General features: G+C 46.8%; 2 protein-coding genes across 10 annotated transcripts in view; one reads left to right on the plus strand and one right to left on the minus strand.

Annotated features, from left to right (window-relative positions):
• LOC144932467 (nuclear receptor coactivator 3-like) overlaps positions 1–10,495 on the plus strand; it is a 170,548-nt gene extending 160,053 nt beyond the window's left edge. For 5 of the 7 annotated variants that reach the window (XM_078856562.1, XM_078856564.1, XM_078856557.1 and 2 more), the window contains 7 exons: positions 1,572–1,943; positions 3,839–3,934; positions 5,087–5,672; positions 6,120–6,264; positions 7,269–7,434; positions 8,263–8,343; positions 9,152–10,495. In XM_078856562.1, coding sequence (XP_078712688.1) covers positions 1,572–1,943; positions 3,839–3,934; positions 5,087–5,672; positions 6,120–6,264; positions 7,269–7,434; positions 8,263–8,343; positions 9,152–9,334 — 1,629 coding nt within the window. In that variant the 3' untranslated portion in view covers positions 9,335–10,495. The remainder of the gene's footprint in view (positions 1–1,571; positions 1,944–3,838; positions 3,935–5,086; positions 5,673–6,119; positions 6,265–7,268; positions 7,435–8,262; positions 8,344–9,151) is intronic. The other 2 variants (XM_078856559.1, XM_078856558.1) reach the window with 2 other exon arrangements.
• A 255-nt stretch (positions 10,496–10,750) lies between these two features.
• PTRHD1 (peptidyl-tRNA hydrolase domain containing 1) lies at positions 10,751–16,722 on the minus strand. 3 transcript variants are annotated; one of them, XM_078856566.1, is made up of 4 exons: positions 16,363–16,721; positions 16,007–16,267; positions 15,221–15,265; positions 10,751–13,750 (listed from the first exon to the last, which is right to left on the minus strand). In XM_078856566.1, exons 2-4 carry the CDS (start codon positions 16,193–16,195, stop codon positions 13,580–13,582), a joined length of 405 nt encoding a protein of 134 aa, XP_078712692.1. In that variant the 5' UTR covers positions 16,196–16,267; positions 16,363–16,721; the 3' UTR covers positions 10,751–13,579. The 3 variants fall into 3 exon arrangements, with proteins under 3 accessions (XP_078712692.1, XP_078712691.1, XP_078712693.1); XM_078856565.1 differs by having other exon boundaries at positions 16,007–16,722; XM_078856567.1 differs by lacking the exon at positions 15,221–15,265 and having other exon boundaries at positions 16,007–16,718.
• Between the last annotated feature and the right edge of the window lie 64 nt (positions 16,723–16,786).

The raw sequence follows: 16,786 nt of genomic DNA on the forward strand, positions 1-16,786 counted from the left end.
ATATTCCATGGCAAAATTGGACAATTTTTATACTGGTGCGCCATAGTGGAAAGATGTTAACTACCTTGCCTGGTATGCATGAGGTCGTGGGTTAGATTTTGACCCTGACGCCTGTATATTTGGAGTTTGCATGTTCTCCTCGTGGTCGCGTGGATATTTCTCCGGGTCCTCCGGTTTTTCCCTCCACATTTAGAATCAACATGCGTTTAAGAGTACCATATTTGGCTGCTATAAATGTCCACGTGACAAGCCACTTCATTGAGATATCATTTGTGATAGCCAGGTCGCTTTTGAAAAAGAGCTACATAGCTCAGTGGGCTTTACCTGTTTCAATAAAAAGTAAAGCATACTCGGTGAACTCTGTCTGACATAACGTTAGAGGTTAATCCTTTTTCTAGGGGCACTACAGAGCTCCTTCTGGTGGAGGCCCTTCTGCCAGCAGTGGTGTGAACAAGAGAGGGCTTCCTCCACGACTTTGTCTTCACCATCTGAATCAAAGGCTCGTCGGCCAAAATGTTGATATTTTACATTGGCTGTAGCGCCCTTTTCTTCAGGACATTGTAAAGAATAAGTATTTTATTACAAATTCATTCACCTAATAGTTTTCGATACAAGTTTCATGAAAGCAGAGGCTTGACACAGCCCATCTTTTGCCCTCTGTCGCGTTACTGGATTAACAATTTATGATTGCAGAATAATTGAAGATTGCAAGAATAGAAATATCGTCTTTAGACTGTGGTGTTGCAGTTGCTTCTCTTGTAATGTGTTTTTTTTTATAGTGAAATGTCATATCTTAGGAATTCCTCCAGGAACATTAACATGAGCCAGCATCACTGTGGGAGGTGACCAGTGGTTGTTCTGTCCAATTTTTTTTCTTACCACTCATTTATGACCAAAATAAAAAAAATTAGTCTGGCTTATTTATTGCTTTGGTTAAGCAGGGAGTCTCTTTGTTTTGAGGTTCAGATAGTGCTGAGGTGCTGATTATGTGTGCGAAAATAGCACCTGTATCGCCTGTTTGTAAATCCGCTGCTGGATGAGGGTCTTCCACGCGGCATGTGGATTGTGGGGGTTACTTGACTGTACTTTACCACACTGGTCAGGGTTGGTGAAGGTAGGGAGCATAGACGTTGGAGCATAGTACAGTGCAACATCAAAATTAGTGTTAATGTTTACCAGTGTTAACCTGTGCCACATTGTATCGAGCACGTTAAGCAATTATTATTTTCGTCTTCGGTTATAACTTCCTAGAATATCAATTCCATCTGTGGAATTGAATGCAACAATCCGTTGGCTAGTACGGCGCACACATGGAAATGCTGACAGCTTTGCCAAGCCAGTATTATTGGGGTTTCACTGACCTCGGTGAAGACATTTTGACCGAGAATCTGGCAGCGAATAGCACCGAATTGGCATCCCTTGCGCGGCCCTTCGTAGAAACAACGCTTTCTCAACATTTCAACGGATCCGCATATCTGGTTTCTCAGTCCTAATAAAACGACAAAAGGACTAACAATTATTATTCTTTGTTGCGTGCGTTTGGCTTTTCTCTTTACCCATCTTTACTCCAGCAGAGTGGAATCTTGGATCTGCTGCCGAACCAGCAGCTCAAGGGTGGCGGCAGCAGCGGCCTCCCCATGGAGATGGTGATGAGCCTGGACCAGAAGGCCAAGGCCATGTACGCGGCGGCCGCTGCTGCTGCGGCCGCCGGGCAGCCGTTCGGGGCCCAGCCAGCCGGCTACCCCCCGCAGAGCCCCCGCATGGCCGGTCCAGCCACCATGGCTGGATACATAGGGGCCTCGTCGATGAGGGGCCCCCACCCGGGCGCCAACGCAGCCCAGCTGCGCATGGTGGGCAGCAGGGCGCCGTTACCGCCGGGGCAGCCCAACGCCAACGTGCAGCTCCGCATGCAGCTGCAGCAGAGGCTGCAGGCCCAGCAGCAGGTATGTGTGCGGGTGTGCGTGTGACGCTATGGTTAGCGCGTTGCGCTATGAACCCAGGGACCCGAGTTCGATTCTCGCTCACGATCACGATCAGTAACAGTGGTGAATATTTGAACTGGTCCTGGGCCTCCCCTAGGTCGACTAAGCCTTAAATGAGTACCTAGTCCGATGTGTAAACATCGCCACTAGGGAGACGAAGGTGGCCGGATATGGTGTCGGCCACCCACCCCTTCGTGTGCTGTCCCCCGGTCTTCATAAGTGCTTGCTTAACACCACTTGCCCCAACAGTTTGTTCAGGCTATAGGGGGTGATCTTTGTTGTATTTGTGTACGGGCTAAAACGGTAGCATAGTGTTGAGCACTGCTCTGTTCGAAGCCAGCGACCTGGGCTTCTCTTATGTGACTCAACGTATATGGAGTACCTACCGTGACGTGTTAATACCAGCACTGGATAGACAAAGTGGTTGACCTTGATGACAGCCAAAAAAGAATTCGCACTGTGCTCCGTAGTGTGGCAGTGTCAGAGTGGAGTATTGCATGCAAATGCAGGAAGTGTCATTGCGTGTACCCCATTGCGTGCAGTCCTTACTACTTTGGGGTAATGAGGCCCTAAGGGCAATAGTGCAATAGCGGTGTCAAGTGTTCCGAAAGACCAGGGGACTGAAGAAGCATTCTTGGACTAAATTGGAGCCATGCGTCACTCCCCAGTACATACGTACGTTCGACTTGCCACACATTAGTCTGAAGGGTCATGCAAGTGTAACCCTGTGGGCCATTGGCAGGCCGAGAGCTCTATGTGGCGCACAGGCAAAATACTTGACATCCATGGTGTCAGCGCAAATGTATTCTTGGTTGTTTACATGCCTTTGCTCCCTTGTACCACCTCGCCACGTGTCTCGTGTTTGAACCCATCGTGACTGTCGGATATTTTAGACTGATGAAGACTGCGACACCCTTTTCTGTCGTTGAGACGTCTCATTTATCATGAAATATAGGCTGGTGTGGCCCAAACTTGGCGTCGTGAGTCTTCATATTCACAGCCTCCTCAATTCTATTTGGCAATGAATGGTATTGATAATAAAATAATAATGAATTATAACATACACATATATATCAGTCTTGCACAATTCACATCAATAATAACATTAGCTTTTGTCACTTTTCCATTTAGAAATGTTTAGGCCAATTTATGACGCTTATCTTTTTTTAATGATTGTCAACGCCATACAGTTAACATCTTCCCGCGGTGGTGAAAGTTGTCGTCTGCACAGAGGAGGATGTAGAGAAATGCGACTCCTGTACCGGCAGAGGGGTGCCCTGTCCATGAGGCCTCGCCACCGCGATCACCAACGAGGAAGAGGGGGGGTCACTCTCTTGTGACGAAAGTTCAATTTCCAAAGTTTATATTTCTTGATAATTGGTTTTTTACCCTTCTATCTGGCAACAAAACTGACACCTTTTTTACAAGGAGTCATGTTTGCATAGACCACAATACCTGCAGCCATAATGCAAACAAAAAACATAACTCTGATAATGTATGCACTGTCCTTGAAGTTGATTGGTCCACACCCGAGACAGCTTTCCTTAGAGCCTAGTCTCACATGGGTTGGACCAGATGACGCCAAAAGGCGCCAGATGGAAGGGTAAAAAAACAATTATCATATTTTTTACTGGCAAATGAGGTTCCAATGGTTTATATTTCTTATTTGGAATACTATAGCTGCTCACAGTTTGGCGTTGAGGTCAGGAATTCCTACCAACGATCGTTACGGATTTTACTTCGGTATTTTTACAATCCCCTTGACCTTCATTGCCCGTTATTGGCTCCCAACGAAGAGGTGGCTGAACCTCAGCCGGTGGATTCTAACCGACCGCGCGCCGTCCCTTCCGCCATAGATGATGAACCAGAACCGGCAGGCGATGATGGGGCCGTACGGCGCGGTGCCCAATCCCCAGTTACGTGCCAGCGTCACTCCTCAGATGACGGGCCAGGTACGTGCCACTCTGCCACCACCTCCGCCCGTGCACTCACTCACGGTGGGGGAGGGTGGGGGTTCACACCAGGTCGAAGCGTGTGGATAGCGCGGTTGCAGAGTAATATTAGGAAGCCATTTAAATCTAAATTGAAAAGTAATTTCTTGAGAACTGCTTTTCGTGTTTAGTTTGTTGTCCTTCCCCCCGCCGCAGCCTCCGATTAGCAGAGTTGGCTACGTACAGTGCGAAAGTAGTTCAACATTCATACGTACACGTTGCTATGCGAACGGCCACATGTTGTGGCACACACACGCCTGTAATCCAGATTTGGAAGACGAGTTAGTGAAGTCTGAGGAGTTGCTATGAAACATGCTGGGTAGTGGTATACCGAGTAGGTTTGTGACATGCCTGGTATATCCCTTCTTATGCGTGGATTTTCTTCAGGTTTCCTATTACACACAAAAACGCTCATTAACTAAAAGGAACTGGATAAAACATCCCACGTGGTGTGGTCAGACACTCCTTCAACTTGGTGATTCCTAGAAGAAGAAAAAAGGGCATTAAATTACGAAATTCGGTAACTTTATTCTAGTAACCTTCCTGGGGAGCAGTTAGTGCTGTGGTTAGGACACTGGCTTCATGAATATGGAAACCATAGATTGATTCCCAACATCATTGGCAAGTGATATCCGAATCGGTTCTGCTTGCTCTCCCCTTTGACAAACCTGCAGTGACCACCATGGTGAAATATGGTCAAAGAACCCCCATGACTAACACAGCGTAGGGGACGCCTTCACCAAGCATTGGATTGACAAATGGCTATAAATGATTACTATTGTGTAATTTGTTATTTTAATATATTGAAAAATGCATCCTTCACGTACAATATTAGTACATCCAAAATGTTAAAACATGAAAATGTTAAAACACATGACATAATTGCATTATCGCCACAGCCCTTTCATTTGTATGAATGTATACGCATGTATGTTGAACTTCTTTCGCACCGTACACAGCCAACTGTGTTATCATATTCATAAAATTTGGTTAGGAGAAAAAATGGCTCCGTATTCATTCTCTAAAGTCTACGCAGGTTTTCTCGTGGAGAGCGGGAGGCTGTGTACGTGATGGGGATATTTAACTGTTTTTATTTCTCCCTACCGTCATTAGCAGCAGCCTCCGTTAAACGCGCAGATGCTGGCCCAGCGGCAGAGAGAGCTCATCAGCCGGCACCGGCAGATGATGCAACACCAGCAGCGCGCCATGATGATACGGCAGCAGCAGCAAGGATATCCTCCGGGCCCTGGGGGCATGATGGGCATGCCCCGGATGCCACCCCAGGGGCAGCAGCAGCAGCAGCAACAACCGCAGACGCAGACTCAGCAACAGCCTCAACCCCAGACCCAGCCCCAGCCTCAACCACAACCACAGCCCCAGCTGCAGCAACAGCAGCAGCAACAACAGCAGCAGCAGCAGCAACAACAACAGCAGCAACAACAGCAGCAACAACAGCAACAACAGCAGCAGCAACAACAGCAGCAGCAGCAACAACAGCAGCAGCAACAACAGCAGCAGCAGCAGTATATGCCCTACCCAACATCTCCCAGGGCATCCAGTGCCACCATGTTTCCTGGGGGCATGGGAAGAGGGGCGGCTGCTGTGAACAGAGGCATGATGGGAATCCCGGCGGGCAGCCCTACGGGACGAGAGTTTGGGCAGCAGATGCAGCAGAATGTGTTCCAGTTCCCGCGATCAGGTGCGTGCACGCCGGGGCTATCCCTATGCGTCCAAGCTTGTGGTCGAGTTTTGAATTTTGGAAGCATCCTTATTATTGTGTTTTATAGGTCCTGTTCGTGTTATTGAACTGAAACGTGTATGGTTTATCTGACTTGTATTTTAAGTAAGTTAACTAAGAGTAAAATGTATATTCGATGACAAACTACGGTAACAATGTTGACAAAACTGTGCTCCAACCTTGTGAGTGGACGTGTGCTGGCGCACGTTGATGCGCCATTGCAACAGCCACACGGCTGTGTAAATACCCTACGACATTCTCAGCAAAACGTCACAAGCTTCGCTTTAATTTTCGATCCGTAAAACATGCGATAGTCTGTTAAATTTTACTAATTCTTTTAAACTTGCTGTCGCCACAATGACCCCCGCCCTGACCTCCACCTCCCCCCACCGCGGACATCGCAAGCAGCCATGAGCCAGACGTGCGAGCCCGGGTTCAGCTCCCCGACCGCACCCGGAGGTCGCATGAGGGCGCGGATGCCGCAGTCTCAGAGCCTGCCCACCACCCCGGAGCTGGGGCCCTGGCAGCAGGGTGGCCTCACCAACAACAACAGGTCAGTGGCGACGTCCGGATAATTAATACAAATTATGATACCGAATTTCCAACAAGCCTTTGTCCTCAAAAGTGTTGAATTAGGGGTAATAACGTTATACCACCTGCAACTCCCCCGCCTCCAGTCGCACGTGATGATACCACGTGGAAATTGTCTTGGTCGACTATGGATAATTATCCTTCAATCGCAGTTTTAATAAACCCTTAGGCCAAATGCCTCAGTCCCGAACAGCAACAAAACTTGATCCTAAAGTTTTGTGTGCATTGGATGGTTATATAGTGAATATTGAATCATCTGTACGAGGATGATGGTGCGACCTTCCTTCAGACGGAGAGAGCGAATGCATTAACGCTTTCACCATTAGTTGGAAGGCATCGCAAAAAAATTGGTATTTTGGCGGCCAATTAGAGTTTAAAACCTTTGAAGCTGATATTGTGTTTATATGTACATTTTTCAGCCCTTTTGTCAGTTTACTGCTGGATGAGGGCCTCCCCACGGCGTGCGGGTCATGGGGGTTATTTGACCACACTTCACCATGCTGGTCAGTGAGGGTTGGTGAAGGTGGGCAGCATAGACATGCAGCATAGAAGTGCAGTGCAGAGATGTATTTTCTCCACTGCCTCTACTGCCAACCACAAAGCCCCGCAAGCCATGTCGCAATCTGAGCAAGGTGGTCGCCCATCGAAGCTCTTATCAGGACTCTGCCCTGCTTAGTGTCCCAAGATTTGATGAGAGCGGGTGCTTTCCCAGACAATTTGGTCATCAGCCTATCCTAATTATATTATTTAAAATTATAGTATTTCTTGGAAATCGCCAAATACGAGATGATGTTACATTCCTTCAAAAATCTCTAGCAATGAGAAATCAGAACAAAGTTACTTTTTTGCAAAGGCACCCAGTGCTGCTGCTGCTGCTGCTGGTGGTTGCGGTTACATCGTGAGCACAGGATGTTGAGGCCTCTGTTGTGTCGCCCCCCACCACTGCCCTGACCGCCGCCTCTGCAGCGGTGTGTTCCCGCCGACGCAGCAGCCCTTTGGGCAGGAGGGCGACTCCAGCCTCTACAACAACATGAGCATCTCTGTCTCCATGACGACCGGCTCTGCCAGCACCACCTGTGGCAACGGACAAATGAGCATGGGCCCCGGACCTATGCCCATGCCCACTGAGCAGGTACGGCAGATAAACCACGGGTAGCCTTCTTTTTACAAACACTGTATTCTTGGAGCAGTTCGTCGGAGGCCTAGCGATCGAGTGTGCAGGCGGTGCAACTGCACAGGGAGCCCACAAGCTGTTGGGGCCCGGGCGCCGGGCTGCATTGAGGTCGGGTGGGGAGTGAAATTTGGACCAGGGCACTCCGTTTCATTCCTTGAACCAAGGCCGATGCCAACCACGCTAAGCTGCCGATATAAGTAATCGTTAGTGTCGTGATAAAAAAGCATTTAACTTGCGCGTGGTTTTGTCAACGCATTCTGGCTGCAATTCAGATGGAAATAATTTGCTCATAAAATAGCTGCAGTGTTGGACGTACTCAGCTTATCTGACGTATTCACCCGCATTTGGATGATGATGGTGCATTCAGTTTTGTGTGATTGTGAAACTGTTAATAGACCAGCGTGTGGTGAGGTATGGTTAAATAACACCCATCATCAAGCAGTAGATTGACAGGGATGTAATTTATTATTAGTGTGTTTTGGGCAGTGACCGCTCTTTGAATCCCAACAGGTTTGCGCGATATGTAGTTTTGTATTATAATACATATATAATTAACAGCCCTTTAGCGATCCAACAAATTTCACCACGCTGGGCAGAGCAGGCTAGTGAACATAGGGAGGACAGACACGGGGGTATTGATGTAAAGGAGAACAACGATTTATTTCTGCACTCTTATAAGGTATTGTTAATTATGAAAGTGGTGAGTGAGGTGTTTTTACCCTGTTAAATGCATACGACTGTGTTTGTGTAGGGTTGACACCAGATTTACTTTGTCTCTTCAAACAGGGAGGTGTAATGAGGCAGAGCATGAGCCAAGATGGTCACTCGCGCTACGATCAGTTTGCAGCCATGTCCGAAGCTGAAAAGGTAATATTTCCTTCACCGTTCATCGTGAGAGTGTTTCACAAAGAACAGCAGCAGTGAAGTTGAAATTCACCGTGAACTGCTCTCCTAGTCGTGATGATGATTAACAACCAGAGACGAGAACTGTGGCACAGACGCTGGGGTTAACGAGTTCCTTGTGGGTAGAAATAGTGAACGCCAATGCTGCATGTTCACGGTTTATGGGTGTAACAATTTAAAAATTCAAGGTGTGCCTGCATTCAAACGAGCAGTGGGCAATGTTCCTATTGGTGGCACTGGGCTATTGGTGCGTAGTGGACAGAGGGCAGCATGGCTAAAGCCATTATCGTACTGTACTTCTATGCACCCACGTTTATTGCTCCCCTGTTCAATCCACTGACCAGTGCGGTGTGGTTTGATAACCCCCACGGCAACGTGGGGAGACCTTCATCCAGCAGTTGATTGACAATAGGGCTGCACACGTACATGATGAGGGTGGGGTTAGTACCACTCAACATTGACACCAACTCCTCAGAAATGTAAAGCTGAATAAGGTGAAGGTGCAGCCCTGCAAGTGCTCGCTCACGCCAATGCTGGTCAGACATTGGAAGGGATGGAAGTACACATCACAGCTTACTCTAACCCCACACGACCTGCCGGTCGGCAAACTGCTATAACTATTATACTGCTAAAGCGGATTTTTTTCAAGTTAATTTGAAAAGCCACGGGGGGGGGGGGGAGGGGAAACCGTTGGAGAATAATCGAGACTGGCCAGCACCAACCCCCTGCCCTCCTTGGGGGCCTGCCTGTGGCGTGCGCGTGATCAAAACAGGTGCAGCAGGTGCAAGTGTTTGCGGACGTGCAGTGCACCGTGAACGTGCTCGGCAGCAACTCCTACCTGAACCAGGGCAACCAAGCGGCCGGAGCGGCGCCGGTCAAGGAGGGGGCAGCAGAGGACGCAAACAACGCGCAGACACAGCGCAACTCCCTGCTGCAGCAGCTGCTCATGGAGTGACTTCTTCCCCTGCTGCTCATCCTCCTCGTCCTCTCTGTTCTGCGCGTGGGCGCCGAAGGAGCCGGTGCAATTCTTCCGGCCGCAGTCGTCGCGGGGGTCTAGATCCGCTGCGTCGGTCGAGGTCTTCTGTGCCGAGCGAGTTGCCTCCCGTGTACTGCGCCCACAACCTCGCCCGCAACCACCTCTCCTCTCAAAACCCAAGGAAGCAAAGTTGCATAGTTGCCGTGTTTTTTTTGCATCGTGCTCTTTTTCTCATCGTATCCAAGAATGCTTCCAGCTACGCGGTACAGAGATGTTACTTCGACGCAAAAAAACAAAAACTCCCCAACGGAGTGATTTGTGCTCACGTGCTGCACTACATGCCTATTATGGTGTTTGCTCATTTGCAAAAAGAAAAAAAAGTAGCATCTCCATTTATTGATGCGTACTATTTTCATAAGTTTCAAACTGCAAGCTGCGGACTGTTAAATCATGAAAAGCCATACTTGTCTGCCAGCTTGGGATGGAGATCCGACTTGAGACGTCGTTGTGAAGTGTGAACGAATGGCGCAGCGTCGCCCGTACTGCGGCATGTCCCATGAAATGGGACACGAACGTTTTGTTATTGACGGCACAGAGAAGCCGAGCAAAAGGACGAACTCAGGACATGCAGGGAAGGCTTCATTATGGCCTGCAAAAAAAAATTGGAACAATTTTTAACCCGGAGCATACCCTGGCAAAAAAATTATTTTATCTCGATGGGTGCTCGCCTGGTTATAAAAGGACTCGAATGGTCGATTCAGAGAGAGTGGTCATTTGCTGGCAGGGTGACCTCGTGAGGTGGAATAGAAAGCTTGAAAAGAAGCCATGGGATTCCCGCACTGCTCCCCCTTCCTAGGGGCAGTCGGCAGACGTAGACGATGATGTGAATGTAGTTGCGACGCTGGATGAAATTCGGCCAAGATGCATCACTCCCAGTGGCAGCACAATCCCCGACGAGCAACACCACCACCACCACCAACCCCTCCCTCACCTTCCAGCGAATGCACTAAATCCTGTCTGAATGCTTCATGCTTTCCCGCATTGCTTTTACGTTTCTATGACTTCCTGTAGTTTGTTCCTTAGTTTTTGTGCGTGCCCAGTCTGCTCAATGTGCTGTAAATAAAAATCGCCCAAAACAGATATATTGCTATATTTTTACACTCTTAGACCAAATAAGGATGCTTGCTGTAGGACAACAGAGAGAAAATTACAAAGCGTGCGACTCGTTAGGTGAAACATTTTCATTGGATTGTGATTAGCGGGGTAGTGGGAAGACGCGAGTACACCTTTAGCTTATGCCAGCTTTGTGTGAGCGCAATGTCTGAATCGTAAGAGAAGCAATAATTTTAATGGATTGTTAAAATGTCATTTGAACCGAATAGCCATATTAAAACAGGGTAAATAACGATGCAAACGTATCTGTTCATGCAAGTGTGTACATGTTGTAGTTTATTTTGTATCGCACACTGGAGGTTGGTTGATTGCATCACACAATCCTCAGTCTCGTACAATAGGAATTTTAACTGACAAATGGGCGAGCATGACTTAATCTAAGCCCGACCGCTGGGGGGGGGTGTTTTTTTTAACTGGAAGACAGCTATGAAAACGACACTACACAATACCACGAAAAAATGGTCTTTGGGAATGTACACCTGAGTGTACAAAATGCATGTATTTTAATCGTCAGCATAGTGGATCCTATTGGTCTAGAAAAAGCTACCCATGCCCTCGACTCTTGCGTTTATTGGCCTCAATTGTGTAATATGGCTTCCTAATGGACCACCTCTCCTGTAATTCAAGTCTGAATTTGGCTTTTTGAAGGCAGCTTTCCTGCAATTTCAGCATACACAGTATTGTTGTCAGTTTAAAAAAAGTGTTAAGACTGCACACAAGGCATTTGTTGAATACAATAACAATGAACGACTTCGCAGACATGCTGTTTTAAAATAACCTCCCAACTTGCCTTGAATTTGCAGTTTTAAGCATCTTTTCAGTGTACTACTGCGTACGTTTTCGCAGTTATACTGTACGGCTCTGTATTCAGGTCGTACCTTATGGTCCGACGTTTCGCTCCACGTGCTGGGGGGGGGAGCTTCTTTAGCAATTGGAGCAAAACGACGAACATCAATCTGAACGACACGTGGTAACAACCCGAAAACACGTCGGAGAGCTATATTTTCAGTGTGCCCAATGATATAGCAATAATGAAGTTTTCCCCGATGTAACTAAACCATCATTACCCCAAGTTTTATGAACATCGGTAATCGCTATCCCCGTTGTAACACGAGAGTTTATGAATGTTTGGCACGTCCCACTGCAGCGCACACGATGCAACCTACGCAACAGCGTCTTGCGAATTTAGACAATTTGTTGAGCAAGCATATGAGGTCGATTGTGTATATAACTTTAATGTATTAATCAGGAGGCGAGAATAGGTACCGTGGGAATTTTATTTCACATGGATTTACACGATGATTAATGGTCAACCAAATTCATAGCGCGCAATGGCACCACCATCGATACTTGCCGTTTTTTGACTTTTCCCCCTGCGTACTTTGCAGCAATGTGTCATGGCAAAATGCTTGCTTCACCTGTGCTCTTCCGGCCACATAAACAAGCAGGCGTATTAATAAACTCATGCCGAAGCCGTGTATCGTCAATATTGTGGTTAGAAAGGAGAGAGCAAAACGTTTAATCATGGGCATTGGACTTGTTTTTGCTAAGAAGTGAATGAAACCGGGGTGATTGTTGGAAGAGCAATGCTAGCGCCATCGATTGCAGATGTTTTCATTAATATATGAAATATATATTTTAAACGAAATGGACATTTTCTGAAAGTGTGTAAAGTTCGGAACAGCTGAAGCCTTTTTTTATTCTTACCGTAGGTCTATTAGATTATGAAGTGTTTTACATGTTCCCCTTGATGAGAATATTTTGTACAGGAATGCTTGTATAGTTAAATAATGTGTATAATGCTTGACTGCTTTGCCTAAAAGAATACAAACTGTTTTCAATGTATGTGCATATTATTATGAATAGAAATCTTCAACTAAAACAAATCTTACTTTCCCCATTTTTTTTACATTTGTAAGATATCCGATGTGTTCATGTCTTGTTGGGAGATGCTTACGAGATGAGATTTGTGAAAAAACTTCATGATTATCTTTCTCTGGCTTTCCACCACAGGTATGCATGAGTCCATGTAACATTTAAATTGCATTGAGTCCATTTTTGCGTGCATTTCTGTTCGTATTGCATATAGACACTTAAAAGTATGAGGGGGTCTTATGTAATGACTTATCATTCATTTGTCTTTTTACAAGCCCTGCCCTTAATGACTGTTATTATTAATATATATCTCAAAAGCTCGTGCAGCTTTTACAGATAGAAGCCATTCAAATGTATCTACATTTGCTGTTTTTGTTAGCTTTATTAATACAATGTAAATAAATCTAACAATGAACCAGTGTTCTTTATTTGCTCGCCTTTGTAATGTTTCCCCTTTCGGATTTTTTTTTTACAAAGTGAATCCATAGTGCACTGTGTGTAATCAACACATGTGAGAGGGAAACGTTGCAACACATGACCAGGGCCTATTTTAAATCTAAACAGTAAAACAAATTTTCAAATACTAGAAAGTGTCCATGTGTTTATCCTATAACACAGTTCGCCCTTCTAATAACTGGGTGTTGGAATTAACACATGTTCAGTCAGTAGGAAGACATGTTTCCCATGATGGCAATATTCATCTGGAACTGCATTTTTCACACTTATGAAGTTGAATATCAGATGAGTATGCAAATTAGTAATTCGCTGTGATGTACAAGGTGTTACAGCTGATACTCTGAAGTGAGTTCTGACATCTACACTGACGTCACAGCACTGCATTGGCTGATGCAGATCACTAAATACATTTGAATTGGTTAAAGATTTCAGTTGGGCTCAGATTTATTGCCAGAATTAGTATTAGCACATGCATATGAACTGCTGTGACACTAGCCATCTGAATTTGACTTGAAAAAAGTAGTAGAGTGATTGTGTTTAAAATGGCTAAATAACGGACATACCCCTTCAAATCTCTCAGGGTCTATTTGTAAGTTTCTTAAGTGTAGATATTTACCACAGTAACTATCCCAACAGTTTCCACGAAACCATACACAATCTGTATTGCAAACGCATCACGGGGCCGTTGTCCATTAATCGATGTTGATCACGAAACTGGAGTTACTTGAGCAGTTTGAACTTCTTGAGCAAGTGGTGCACTTGCTCCTTGGGGTACGGTCGGAGGGCCAGGCACGTGGGGATGTTCTCCGGCTGCTCCACCCACAGTTTGTGTTGGATATTCTCCACCGTGAGCTTCTCTGACAACTGGATCAAGGCGTCCTTGTCATCTGCCTGCAAGCCAAACAGCATCGCTGGCAGCGTCAAAAGGCCACATTCTAGAGCAATTGTTTTTAAAATTCATTTTCAGAATTCTAATTTAAAAAAACTGACCACGTGGAATAAATTATCGGCCAGTTTCCCAGGTGCAATGCAGCTGAATGTGACATGCCATGATTTTCAAGACCTAAGTTTACATGAAACCTAGTCATAATGAACGTTTGGTGCGACTGATGATTAATTGTGCATTTTGAAAAATGAAATTGCACATTTATTTTTCCAATAAAACAGTCAAAGTAAATGAAAGTAATTATTTGGAGTGGCAAAGACATTAAGTAATTTCCATGAATTTAACAAACTTCATTGATAAATGCAGGTAAAATACTGTTAAATTCCCCCACATGTGCACGTGTATTTGTGGGAAGTTGTAAATTAATGGATAAAGTACTTGATTTTAAAGGCCCATAATCTCTTTCCATATGAGCAGAAATTAGTGTGAACTTGTAGCTGAACCTACTGCTAACACGGGAATATTTCTCTAACACGGGAGTTTGAATATCAAGAGGTGCAATGATGCGAAAATTAAACCAATTACAATTCCATATACAAGACTTGCAACGCAACATTTAGCACACTTTGCAAATCCACTGCTGGCTGAGGGCCTACCCACAACGTGACCTAGGTTTACCACGCTGGTTGGTGAAGGTGGAGACCACATGCGTGGCAGCAGAGAAGTAACATGACTCTACAATGCAATTCAGCTGCAGTCTACAATCACACGGAATGTCCCCAAACTTGGAAGCTAATCAGGTTTGAGCCGAGATAGTGTGTGGATGGGCTACCACCGCGTATTTTCTTTTAATTAAGGCCCACTGAGCGACCTAGCAGCAAATGATAGTCCAACTAAGTGGCTTATCATGTATACGTTTTAAAGCGGCCAAATACTCTAACCGCACGTTGATTCTGAATGTGGGAAAAACCGGAGGACGTGGAGAGAAAAAAATCCACGTGATCACACGGAGAGTGACACGCAAACTCTAAACATACAGCCGGCGTCAGGGTCTGGATCTATATAACAATTTTCAGAATAGATGACAGGAAAACCGAATGTCTCGGGGGCTCGGTTGGTAACCGACTCCAATGGAATTATCGTAACGAATGATGCATCAATATTTTAAATTTCCGCGCCTAGTAGATGGTACAGCACCGACGACCGCTGAATTGCAAATTCGGTGTACTGTACTGCTAACCATTATACTCACGCTAGTACCCTTCTTACGTGTCTGGGTTAAATGGGTAAACGTGTTATGTGTATTGCTCTAGACATGTTATTACGTGCAGCAAGCCGGTAAAGTTTTTTTTTTGTTACCGGTTCATTATTGCCGGGAAGGCAAGTCAACACATACGACACCCGACTCGGGCAATTGCTTCATGTTACAGGAATAAAGCAGATCCACGAGAATGTAAAGGTTTCTGTCACTCCACCTGCTGCATGAAAGCCTCCCACGCCGTGGAGGTGATTTGGCCATACTTCACGTTGGTCCCAGCGGGTTTGGCGTGGGCGGTGGGGGAAGCAGAAACGGTTTCAAAAATCGCGCATCGAATTTAGGTTGTTGATACGTTACATTTATCTTGGTAAGGTGATATAACGAACGCCCATTTCATCTACCGTCTTCCCTTTAACATTACCCGACCAACCAATATTCCGTGGCTTTATATCCTTCAACGCTTGGACAAGAGCGGATGAGGCACTGACACGAGTTGGATTAGAGGCGTGGGTTTTTGGGTCGTGGGTTCACATGCGGTCAGGTGCAACTGGATCTGGTTTAGGGGTCATGTGCAGTCGCGTTAAGATAGGTCAAATCGGATGTGATCATGTTGGGGTCGGGTACTGTGTCGTCAAATGGACCGGGTGGGTGTCAGATCACATGGAATTGGGTCATCTGAGGTCAAGATACCATCGGTTTTTTTTTTGGGCCACACGGTGTATGGGCCCGAGGTGAGGAGCGGTGGTGCAGCGGTTAGCGCTACGCTGCACTACGAACCTGGCGACCCGGGTTCGATTCCCGCTCACGGCAAACACCCAGTGACGATTATCTGAACCGGTCCAGGGCCTCTCCTAGGTCGACTCAGCCTCAAATGTGTACCTGGTGCGGTGTGTAAACGTCGTGTACCGTTCCGGCCTTCATAGGTGCTCGCTAACAACACTTGCCCCTACAGTCTGTTAAGGCTACACGGGGGATCTTTGTTGTTTGAGGTGAGAGACCGCACCTGCAGCACCACCTTGTGCATCGTGTCCAGGTCGCCCAGGTAGCGCTGCGTGTCCGCCTCGGCGTAGTAGAGATGCAGGGCGGCGCTGCACGCGTGGCACGCCTGCGCCACCAGCGCGCCCAGCGGCCAGCCCAGCCCGCTCTGCAGATCTCCCAGCACCACCACGTACTGCACCAGGCGGCCCGACATCGAGATCTACCCACACACTGGTTCCTGTCCTTGGCTTCTCCGCCCCCTTCGTCTTCCTCTTCTTTCGTACGGCTGATGACGATGCAGAGCAACGACTCACAATTCCAAGCCAGAACAACCGCGTCACGGGAGTAATTTGTGGGAAGAATTACGAATAGAGATCTTACCGCGTTGCTGGCTCTCTCTTAAACGCCACCTACTCTTTTTTTTTGTTTTCCCCGCGCCCGTCCGCTGCCGCCTCCTCTCTGAGCGACTGCTGCACAGAAGTAGGGACCAGGCGGGTGCGGTGGAGTGTGGTGGAGTGTGTTGGAACGTGGTGGAGTGTGGCGTGCGAGCGGCTTGGTGGCTATGTGTGGGAGTGCGAGCGAGACACGTGGAGGCGCGACCGCCGAGACAAAGTTGGAAGATCTTCTTAGGTTTTTTCGTTAAGTCACGTAGAAAGTAAAATAAAATAAAAACAAAAATCACGACGTTTCGGAGGTTGGAAGAGGCAGAGAACGTCCCGGGCGGCCATCTTGCGTAGGGAGACCTTGCCCCGTGCGGCTCGCTGGAGCAGGGGGCGTGACGTGGCCCAAGCGGCGACAGCTGACG

Source organism: Lampetra fluviatilis, chromosome 5 (genome assembly GCF_964198595.1).
Source record: "Lampetra fluviatilis chromosome 5, kcLamFluv1.1, whole genome shotgun sequence".
NCBI lineage: Eukaryota > Metazoa > Chordata > Hyperoartia > Petromyzontiformes > Petromyzontidae > Lampetra > Lampetra fluviatilis.

Coding starts and splice junctions, on each gene's coding strand:
- PTRHD1 (XM_078856565.1), bottom strand. CDS start 16,195: ATGTCGGGCCGCCTGGTGCAGTACGTGGTGGTGCTGGGAGATCTGCAG. Junction 15,266..16,006: donor TGCACAAGGTGGTGCTGCAG/GTGCGGTCTCTC, acceptor ACCAACGTGAAG/TATGGCCAAATCACCTCCAC. Junction 13,751..15,220: donor GGGAGGCTTTCATGCAGCAG/GTGGAGTGACAG, acceptor TTTGGCTTGCAG/GCAGATGACAAGGACGCCTT.